This window comes from Patella vulgata, chromosome 9 (genome assembly GCF_932274485.2).
Source record: "Patella vulgata chromosome 9, xgPatVulg1.2, whole genome shotgun sequence".
NCBI classification, from domain to species: Eukaryota; Metazoa; Mollusca; class Gastropoda; family Patellidae; genus Patella; species Patella vulgata.
Window position 1 is genome coordinate 10,731,743 of NC_065887.2, and position 11,898 is coordinate 10,743,640.

The 11,898-nt window shown below is 32.9% G+C and overlaps 1 protein-coding gene across 1 annotated transcript in view; it reads left to right on the forward strand.

The window, feature by feature from the left end:
- The window catches only part of LOC126832645 (anion exchange protein 2), a 96,189-nt gene extending 86,044 nt beyond the window's left edge, over positions 1 to 10,145 (forward strand). The window contains exons 14-18 of the mRNA XM_056103252.1: positions 4,326 to 4,509; positions 5,238 to 5,537; positions 6,358 to 6,550; positions 7,302 to 7,326; positions 10,124 to 10,145. Of these exons, the coding sequence (XP_055959227.1) occupies positions 4,326 to 4,509; positions 5,238 to 5,537; positions 6,358 to 6,550; positions 7,302 to 7,326; positions 10,124 to 10,145 (724 nt within the window). The remainder of the gene's footprint in view (positions 1 to 4,325; positions 4,510 to 5,237; positions 5,538 to 6,357; positions 6,551 to 7,301; positions 7,327 to 10,123) is intronic.
- Positions 10,146 to 11,898: the final 1,753 nt, after the last annotated feature.

The following is an 11,898-nucleotide window of genomic DNA, read 5'->3' on the forward strand; positions in this document are numbered from 1 at the left end:
GTGTTAGTTGCTACACCATCTAGAGAAAGTAACATGTATGTAGTACAGTGGTTGTTCAGTATTTAGCATTTAAAGATGCATTATGTAAGATTTACATAAAGACCTGGCCGTTCTCACTATACTATAATAGGTTAAAATTAAACAATCAAAAATTAATATTTTGAAAATTTCAGACAAATTGCTTTATTCTGAGTGAAAGATATTAATGTTTGAAGTTTTAACAAGAATTGCTATGATGATATTTGAAATTCCATGAACAGTTAAATGGCACATGTTTCCTAATCCAATTGATTATAGGCTTGTCATGTAAATAAATGTCTAATTAATAATTTATATAACATTTGAAGCCAGAAAAAAACATAACTGCAATAGGTAGATTTAGCTCCTACATAATGCATCTTTAATAGTTCTGTTCCATTGAGTTAAATTGAGTTTGCCAACTTAATGTTCAATGTTTTTTTGTTTTTTTTTAATTTTCCTGATAATTGTTCATTGATGAGATGATCAGATTTTAAAAAAAAATATATACCAATTTCCTTCATTTCCTTTACCACAGCCACCATCAGTTATCATTGCTTGACAAATATTTATAAAACATTAAAGCAGTCATTGGGTTTCAACCGTATATTCCGGACATGTCCAACGCTATTTTCCAATTGTCCTAAATTGTCCGACCAGCAATTTGCCCAATCGAACATCAAGACATGATGAATAATATTCAAAATTCCAAAATTAATATAGTGTACTGAGTGTATAACTACCACTCAACCCGATTATCGTTGATAATAGGCTGGATTGATTAGGTAATTAAGTGATCACGTATTTATCATGTTATACCGTCTATACAGCTACCTTGATTAACTACTTAATCTGCTTAGATTGACTGACTTAATCCTTTGTCTGACTATTCAACAAACTAATCTTAATGTGTGTGGAATAGTTTTATTTAACGTCCGCTTCCACCGAGGTGATATCGCAGACAAATCCTATTACAGATTAAACTTCAATTATATTGTAGTTTATATGGAATTCCTTTATCGCTAAATGATGTATCAAGCCTTAAATAAAGATCTACCAACAAGTCAAACGACTTCAATATTATCCTTATTAGTTTAATGTTTCGTTTACAGTTTCAAAAACAGTTCTTCCTTTAAATTAATTAAATATGTTTTTGGGTTTATCTAAATTGTCTTTCGCTAGCTCGCTAGCCTGGAGGTCGGGTGTTCGATCCCTGCATTGGCCGAGAAAGTTCATCCAGATTTTCCGGCGTGGTTCTCCCTTGTCAGTGATGCAGGACGGAGGGGCTGACAAGGAAAGCTGTCTAGTCATTCGAATGGGACAAAAAACCGAGGTCCCGTGTACACATTGACGTGCACGTAAAAGATCCCTTGGCAGTTGGAATTCGATTTAAGAGTAGGCCGTAGTGCCGCTGTCCGGGCAAAATTTCCCTCATAGCACACTGTATGGCGTATGCCCGTCTTCATTAGCCCAGGTTAGGAGCAGAACAGTAGGACGTTAAACTCCATTTCATTTCATTTCATTTTTCTAAATTGTCTTTCATCAATTCTTGTCGATTTAAAATCACTTTATACTCCATTATTTTTTATTCTATTTTAAAAATTACGACGATTGTCGAATGATTTTGTAACATTGGTTTTTATAAACGAGGAAGGAAAGTAATAAATAGTTGCTAACTGCATGTTCAAATGGGTGTTGGTTTTAGTATTAATATTGTCCACTAATTATAATTTAACCTAACCTGTTAGCTTTATTTATGTTACTGTTCATGTTGTTTATTTGTTTATTATTTAATTTTTATCATCTATTTTAATCATGATTTATTTGAAACCTATTCATAATTATTTTTAATATCAAGTTGAGACTGGCACCCTATCAATCATTTTTTACATTTTAAGAAAAGTTTTTTTCATCATCAAAATTTGCAATTGTAAAATTTATTATCATTACATTTCATATATCTTAATTATATATCATTACATAATTCCTCTATTTATTTGAATCCTATTCATGTATTATCGTTGGATTTATTGATTTCATTCAGTTTTGAAAACTATGAGGAAACCGTCCTGGAAAAATCCATAAAAGCCATGGTTCAATTGTATTCCTTCATGCATTGCATCTCTTATCATCTTCATTGGAATTTAATTTTTAATGCCATAATTTTATTGTCTTTTTATTTGGGGGGGGGGGGGGTGTACATACATTTCAGGATAATAACATCCTTCATTAAGCTTACATAAATTATAGATAATGCTTATATTTGTTACAGACAGGATCCTAATTATGCTTTTTTTTTTACATACAACATAGGTTGTATTAATGCAAATTTTCAACTTTTATTTATTGGCTTTTATTTCTGTTTGGTTGTAGTATGAAACATTTTATAATAAATTATTTGCTTGGCTTCAAATAACATGGTGGTGACGAGTGCAAGGTTGTATAATTCAGACACTGGGTGAACAAAAAAATATATCCAAGTTAGTGCCCTCATGGCTGACAAGTTAAAGAATTAAATCAAAAAAATCCTCTTGTTCACATTGTTTAAAGAATGATAGTCACGAATAGCATGTTTAATGAAATTCTGAATGACACAGCAATTCTTTAAATCTAATGATATACTGCAAGTCAGTGATCTTATTCACCAGAACTTAATCAAAAATATTTGATGAATGGAGCCGTTTCATTTGTTAAAAGTTAACAATTGATAAGAGTTAAAATTAGTACCAGAATTTTAACCCTTAGCTAATGAAAAAAGCTCATCCTTAAAATGTTTTAGCTTAAGTTTTCTTGAATATAGGCTGCATGTCTTGAATAATAAATTTATAATTTAAATTGAATGAATTGATGGAATGCTCAGCTTGCTTGTCATACATAACATTCACGACACCTCATAGAAAGTAGTTTTACACAATTTACACTGCATGAACACAGTACAATGTTTACGTCTTGGTTTCAATTGAAATATGTCGTACTCCATACAAGTTTAGATAATAAAACCAATTCATGAAGATCTTGGTCTTCCAGACAGTCCATATACAGGCTATATTATGTACTGCTAGTAAAGATAATGAAACTCAGTTCACAAAGATGTTGGCCTTCCAGACAGTTAATCAGATTCATTCCACAAAGATCTTGGCCTTCCAGATGGTCTATGTACTAGACTAGCTCTCAATAGTAAACATAAGCGTGTATAAATGTCATATTACTAGATGAATGAGACTTCATATTACTGGAGATATTATAAGACTACATATTACTGGATGTATAAGACTACATATAGTTGTAATATAGCAATACATTCAGGTTCATTCATTCCTTATTTTATTGTATAGTACTAGTCCAGTCATACAACAGGTTTCTAGTACAGTGCTTCCCAACCGGGTGGGAGGGACTGCAAAATCAAAGGGGTCTGCAGGCTATAAGTTGGCTCACATTAGATGTATGTGAAAATTGTTGGCACATATCAAGGTCCTAATGCCCCTAATATAGGAAATATGACTGAACAGAGTAAATGCAGATTATGGGGTTGGGGGTCCTCAGAGATTTGTTTGAATGTCCCTAGGGTTCTCAAGGTTTGGGAGCACTGAACTAGTAGTTTCCTGTTTGAAATATGTAGCTTATGAAATAGTGGTACTTACAGTAGGACGATCTCAAATTTATTTGCCATAGCCTGTGTATATTATCTAGTGTTTATACATAGCCTGTGTATATTATCTAGTGTTTATACATAGCCTGTGTATATTATGTATATTATACATAGCCTGTGTATATTATCTAGTGTTTATACACAGCCTGTGTATATTGCCTAGTGTATATACATAGCCTGTGTATATTATCTAGTGTATATACATAGCCTGTGTATATTATCTGGTTTATATACATAGTCTGTGAATATTATCTAGTGTTTATACATAGCCTGTGTATATTATCTGGTGTATATACATAGCCTGTGTATATTATCTGGTGTATATACATAGCCTGTGTATATTGCCTAGTGTATATACATAGCCTGTGTATATTATACTATTTTACATAGCTGGGTATATTATCTGATCTAAGAAATTTTTGATAAATAAAAAGAGAAACATTGTCACATATAATCTCTATTGATATATATACTTTCACCATTGATGCACACAAAAAATACATGTTAGAAACTTAATTGACAAGTTATATATTAAAGTGCATTTTTATAACGATTTGGAGCATGAGCTTTATTTGTTACTAGGCATGTAACAATTATATTTTTATTAATCAAAGTTTTATCCTGTTGAGTTATATTTTTATATTCACTCTATTTACAGACACCAAAGTGAAAAACAACATGGTTCTCTCCTCCGTTCCTTCTCTAATGCCAGTTTTGGTAGTACTTTAGGATCATCAGGAGGAGTTCATCATGGCAAATCAAACAGTAAAGATGAGGATAGACAGCCATTAAAAGATAAAGCTAATCTTGAAATGGTGAAAGTTGATGTTGACAATAATACAGTAAGTATATGGAAATTAAAAAGTCAAGTTTCAGTTCTAATGGATTGAAATTTAAAACTATTTATGAAGTGTGAAAGGGTCTCCTCCGACTTTGGCTAATGTAAGCTGGAGATTTATTGGGAATTATATGTTATTGATGTTGAAAACATATAGACCAGGGTTGCTATTTCAAAATTTTGCTCGTCGGACATTTTCAGTTGGGGCTGTTTGTCAGCTTCAGGAAAAGGATCAATAAGCTTCTCTTCCCTTTAATAGACTTCCACTACAAATATTTGTATGTTATGTATCATATCACATTCTGAATACAAAAAAGGAAGGTATTCATATTTAATTCCTGTATGGTATTTGAATTTAAGTCAGTAAATTAATTGTTTTGGAAATACCATAGAATAAAAGTGGACCAACCCGTAACTGCTTCAAATTCACACCAGTAATATTCCTCCATAATTATGTATCTTTGTTTATATAGCAGAAAATGAAAGGAAAACGTCTGTGATAATCAATATTAGTAGTAGTTATACACTCAGTAAAGTCAATATATTTTGGAATTTTCAATATTATTAACCATATCTTGGTTTCCGATTGGGCATATTTCTGGTCAGACGTTTAGAAAATTGTGTAGAAAATGTCTGGAATATATGGGCCAAATAGCATCCCTGATATAAAATATCATTTGACCAAAGCGAAGGCTTTATTCACTTTGTTCTACTATATCTTTTATTTGACAGACACGAACAGAATCTATTCATATTGGTATTACTCCGCAAGATCCTGCTAAAAAGAATGTACAAGACATCATGAAGAGAATACCTGCTGGATCTGAGGCCAGCACCGTACTCGTTGGTACTGTTGACTTTCTCCAGAAACCAGTCATGGCATTTGTCAGATTATCAGAAGGTCGTTGTTTGGAGAATTTGACGGAAGTTCCATTACCTGTTCGTTTTGTGTTTATTTTACTGGGACCAGAGAAGAGTGGAATGGATTATCATGAAGTTGGTAGATCATTGTCAACATTGATGACCAATCAGGTAATATTTATATTAGGTTGTCTTCACATTCACTGCAAAATAAATACTATTCACTTATGAACAGTTGACTTTTACTATCAAAAATATCTCTAACCTAATAATAGTCACCATTATATGTCCTGGCTCCATTTTCACAAAACACTCTCAGATTTAAGTTAAGTATTTACTCAAAATTGTTCGCCTAATATAGCCCTTTATATAAGTTTTGTTGTTTAAATGTATCAAATACATCAATAAGAAACTATGTACAAGGTTTTGTGTTTCTTGATCAAAGATATTTCTCATAAACATTGATTGAAAGTTGAATAAATCCTTAAGGTAAGTCTGAGAATGCTTTGTGAACTTGGGGCCTGATTACATGACTCTACATAGAAAAAAGGTTAAATAATCTTTTTTGCATCATTTCCCAAGTCCTATAAGTCTGCCTGCCAACAATGAAATTTTGGTTTTTACAACCATCCAAATAATTCTTAGATGACCCAAGTTGACTTTTGTCAACACCTATTACGTTCCTGTTAAGTACCCATAGCGACTTTATCTACAAAACCGGTTAGCCGAATGCTACTTCCCTACCGTAATGAGAGATGCTTCCCTTATAAACAGAACACTTTCACTCATTAGTTTTCTTCCAGTTAAATATCGTACTGTTTCTTCTTGACAAATTATAATAAAACGGTGATATTGTTCTCCTAATCACAGATTACCATTATGACGTGGTTTTTATGACGCTGTGACATCAAACCTCAGGGTCACTTAAGAGTTAAGCTAGAAATTCTAGGAAATAGATAATAATAGATAAAAAATAATTTGTATATTTTAGTTTTTCCATGATGTGGCCTACAGAGCTGAGAGTAGAGAGGAATTGTTACATGCTATTAATGGTTTCCTTGACGACTCCATTGTGTTACCACCTGGTGATTGGGACCAGAAAACTCTCTTACCTATTATGGACATGGCAAGGAAGAGAGCACACATCAGACGACGCAAAAAACAGAAACTAGAGGAGCAGGAAGGTATGAATGGAAATGTTTTATGCTTGAGAATAATTTAAAACTTCAAATACAAAAGTGACGTCATCCTCTGATTTTGGAGTACCGTTATTACAAATGATGTATGGGCAACGTGCCAATCGTACATTATTTTATACTCATATTGTGTTGTGTTTTTTAATGTGCTCAATCGCTAAATGTCACTCAAGTACTAGATGAAATGCATGTGCAGGATAGTGTCTGTATTGTAAGATGTTTAATGGTATTTAGCAAGACATTGTGTAATATATTGATATAATACTTAATGTCTCACTCTCACCACATAAAGTTGCTTTCTGAAGATAAAAAGTTACGCCACTGGAGCAGAATCCTGGCATGGGCTGACTCTAGTCTCTCATGGTGATTTTTTCTGATCGTTCGGATGGGATAAAAAAAACTATATCATGTGCAATTTGTTAGTGCATTCAAAGGTTTCAAAATGTTTTGAACTATTGTTGTCATTGGATAATTTTTTTTCCTGTATTTTATTGCAAAACACTATTTTTTCTAGATAGGATCATTATATGAGGTATGCCCTTTTTCATTAGGCTGGTTAGTGCTGAAAAGTAGGATGTTAAACCCTATTTTATTTCATCTCGAGCATGATACCTGTCTAGTTCTGGTGATTAAACATAGTTGTTGGATGCTGCATTTGTTAAAATACAAATTATTATTGATGTATGGACTATAGAGAAACAACAGAAGTTACATATATAATTAAATTTATTTACTTCAGAATTAATAGAAAAGGAGAAAAAATCATATATTTAAATGTGTAATTATATTTCAGAATTAATAGAAAAAGAGAAAAAATCTCATATACCTGCGGATCCTCTACAGAGAACAAAGTGTATATTTGGTGGATTAATCAATGATATCAGAAGAAGATATCCGTACTATCTCAGTGATTTTAAAGATGCGTGTAATATTACATGTTTAGCATCTTTTATATTTATATTTTTCGCCTGCCTCTCTCCTTGTATCGCATTTGGTGGTATACTCAGTAAGTATTGATTTGATTTATTTACAGTACGTAGTTATAATGCAGGAAGGGGGGTGGATGGACGAATGGTTAGCACGTGTGTGCCCTACGTGATAAGGAGTAGGGTCGCCTGTCCAACCTGATGAACAGGCTCGGTCAAGACCAGATCAAACCCGCGATCCATACTTGTAGAAGAGCAATTGATAATTTATTTATATAACAATTCGAAGAGTATTCTCTCAACGTTTTTATTCTGCCATCACAAAATGTATTAATTTTGTATATATTTAAAGAGGCATTAGGTAAGATTAGATAAAGAGCTTACAGTACTCGCTATAATAGATAAAAAATGGATAATGAAAACAGAATATACTGAAAATTTTAGTCAAATTGCTTCACTCTGAACCAAGATATTAGCAATTCAATTTTAGGCTATCCTTGAACATCATTACTAACGTTGGTATGATGATAAACCAAATCTTGATTATCCATTTTTATGTTAAATTATCCATCATAAAATGTATTCAAATCCACTAAATATCACAGGCTAACAATGGCATCGAGAGTTGATTATGGTCTCGATGGATAAGTTATTTAATGTCTAATTAATAATTTAGATAATATTTCCGGCCTAAAGAAAGACCTGCAATAGTTAGATTTAGCTTGTGCATAATGTATGTTTAATTTACTCTACTTTCAGGTGAGAAAACCAAAGGACTAATGGGTGTAAGTGAAACAGTATTAAGTACATGTTTATGTGGTGTTGTTTTCGGCCTTTTTTCGGGACAACCGTTATTAATAGTAGGAGCAACGGGTCCCGTATTAGTATTTGAACAATCTTTGTATAAGGTAGGTTGATTTACCTGTTTACAATATTTTTGAACGCTTTAAGTACATGTATAAGATAACGGGCTCTACTGATAATGGGCATCGAATAAATACGATTATGTTTGAATGATATAATTTACTTTGGGCTTTTGAACAGAAAGTCGTCAGCTCATAATTTTAATTTCTTCAGGTTATAGGATCTCAGGAATCTTAATTTTATCGATTTTCTAAGAATATTAATGGCCAAGCAGGAATAAAATCTAACATCCAATTTATTTAAATCTGAATGTTTTTTTTGTCCGAATTGTTATCCGTGAAAAACCGGATTACACAAACTATTTAAATGATGACATTTTATAAGTATGAAATGTGAATTATATAGATGTTAGTGCTGGCACAATATATTGCTGAATCGATGTATTGCGGTTCTTTTTTATGTGTTTTGTTTCTTCAATAAGTAACCGTATCCACGTTACACATTATCAGTAGGTACACAAACACTTTTACACTGTTTTGGTACTAATTTTGATCCACATCAATATCGTGATATAAAACATTTTTATTTCTTCGATATCGGCAGGACTAAAAATATCATTATTTATTTATCCGGATGTCTCTTGATAAATATTGACCTGCTTATGAATCGTGATATGAATTGTATCGGAGCACCTGAATCGCAATATGTATTGTATTGTGACAGCACTAATAGATGTATATTGTGTTATTAAACCTTGTTAAAGGCATACATTTTATTTTCTATATCAAATGATATAAAATTCCTGCCATTTTATTTTTCAGTTCTGTGAATCAAATGATATAGAATTCCTGCCATTTCGAGCATGGATTGGATTCTGGGTGTTTTTAATATCTACGTTAACTGTAGCAGCTGAAGGAAGTTTTTTGATTCGTTATGTTACACGATTTACGGAGGAGATATTTGCCATATTGATCTCACTCATCTTTATTTATGAAGTTATTAAAAAACTTGATAAGGTAAGTAGATACACCAAATATACAAACTCATCTCAATTTACTGGTTAATGGTTTAAAGTATCATTGAGCACACTGATCTGCAGTGAATATCTGCTAGGCAGCGACAATCACTGATAAGGATGACATCGATGCGACTTAATGAGCCACAAATATTAACTTTTTTCCTCTGACAAATTAAATTCTAAAAATAAAGTAGTTTGACGTATTTGTAGGTAAAAATTATTTCCTATTTAGTGTAAATGGGTATTAAAATGAGTAAAATACTCCATTCTGCCCGAATCAGTAAGGTCTTATGTAAACAATGCACGCGCCATTGACCCAGTGATTGACGCCGCGTATTGAGACGTCACGTGTTGATTTGAAGGCAGTCATCTTTTACAGCGATATTAGAAGACTTTCGTAATCCTCTGTGAAACAGATTGGTCATTGAGTCATGTGGCTTTGTTTCGATTGAATGTGACAAGGAGTAGATTGTTGATTAGGGTTAGGGTAAGCATTGGGGCTAGGTCCAGGGTTAGGGTTAGTGTTGGGATTAGCGCTAGCCCTGTTTACATCTTGTGACCTTTGATCAAACTTAAAATTGGTCTTATTAAATAGATCTAACCTTATGGAGAGACTACTGTACAGGCAAACAAAAATTCCCTCATAGCACACTGCAAGGCATATGGCCACCATCTTCATTTTCACGATTTGTTCAGAAAATTAGAACATTAAACCCAAATTTCATTTATTCTTTTAATTTTGTATTTTTTCAGACTTTTCAAGAACATCCGTTGATGCCACATTATCCTACCACGTATAATGAAAGTGACGTCAGTACGCCGATGCCGTATCTATATAATTCTACAGCTTATAATATCACGTTTAATTCTACTTATTATCCAGCCGTACAAACATTAGATAATTTAACGTATAATACTCCTGATCAGGACGATCATGTTCTTTATGCGGATAAAAAAATACATCAACCCAATACCGCTTTAATGTCCACTATTTTGTGTATTGGAACTTTCCTGGTTGCCTGGTTCCTGAAAATTTGTCGTAATAGCAAATTTCTTGGAAGACATGTAAGTAGAAATAAGGCCACTTATAAAAATGATATGTTTCATGAACAGTCAACTTGATTAAAATACAGATCTATATTTCGTTTGTTTTTTTATACTTTCGATGGCCTATACTACATGAAGATCTAACCGGTCGTAGTGGAAGGTTGCATCAGAGGTCATATGAGCAGCTTTTGACCCCGTGACCTTAGACATTTAATTATTTAATCAGCGTTGATGTTTCCTTTGGTTTATCCCCAGTTCCGTGCACCTCACGTCAAAAACCGTCTCATTGGCTAATCCCTCACATCATCCAAAACACCGGTTATATAACAACTCTTCCAGATCCTAGTGTAGTAAAGACAAGTAAAACAAAATTTTGAACTATAAAAAATGAAACGAAATAGGATCTGTGTTTTAATCAGATTGATAAACAGTTGTCTTTTAGAAAAGAGCCAGGCGAAATGACGGTTATCATAGCCTTCAATGTTTGCTTCATGTGTGCATGTCGAAGGCTTCTTAATAAATTTATGGAGAGTTTGAAAAATTCACATTGCTTTTGTATTAACCCTCCAGGGTAAGCTATGTATTAAATCATATAAATGTTATTTTATTAGGTGCGGAGAGCTTTAGGTGATTTTGGTATATTATTAGCAATATTATCAATGGTGCTTTTAGATTATTTAGTTACGGATCAAGTTTATACTCAGGTAGGAAATTTATATATCAAGATTAATTTGAAAATTTGTTAATAAGCTTAAATGTTATTATGTTAAATTTAAAGAAGCGATGATTCGAAGAATCCTATTAATCTGCCTTTATTTAAGATGTATATTAATTTTGAGAATTTAACAGTTTTAAAAGCTCCGATACTTGCAGCACTCTTGAATAATGTTCCTTATCTTTATGGGGATGCTCAATTGTCAGTCCGAAACATTCCAAATCGAGGGAATCACAATCGAGTGACGCGGAATTCAGTCCTGTTACAGTTCTGTCGGTCTTGCCGACGGACGTGGTGTGAGTAGAATCCGGACGTAATTAAACACAACGAATATGTTTCAGCTGTCATGGTTGGCTAAAAATATTTTCTTATGCACTCCACGTATGCGTTCTAGCCCCAGATCCCCATTGCCACTCAATTGTCACTATTTTTGGGTTTGGCAGAATTCAATTCCAGAACATTCGATCGAGCATCCTCAATAAAACTATAACATCACTTACTGTTAACAAATAATAGTTTGGTTGTCAAGGTACATGGAGGTTTGTAAAATTGAATAAGTTTGTAGTAATAGCATGGTTAATTAACTCCATGCAAACACTGGATGTGGTTGGATTTTATAAATTGACAATAATACTGCTTTTTTAATTGATGTGCAATCATTCTAGCCGGGTAATTCACATTGTAATCCGAAAAATTTGTGTTTTGGGGGAATCTGTTTCCACAAGGTTGAAGGAGGAACTTCATGGACTATTAGTGGTCTTATGGT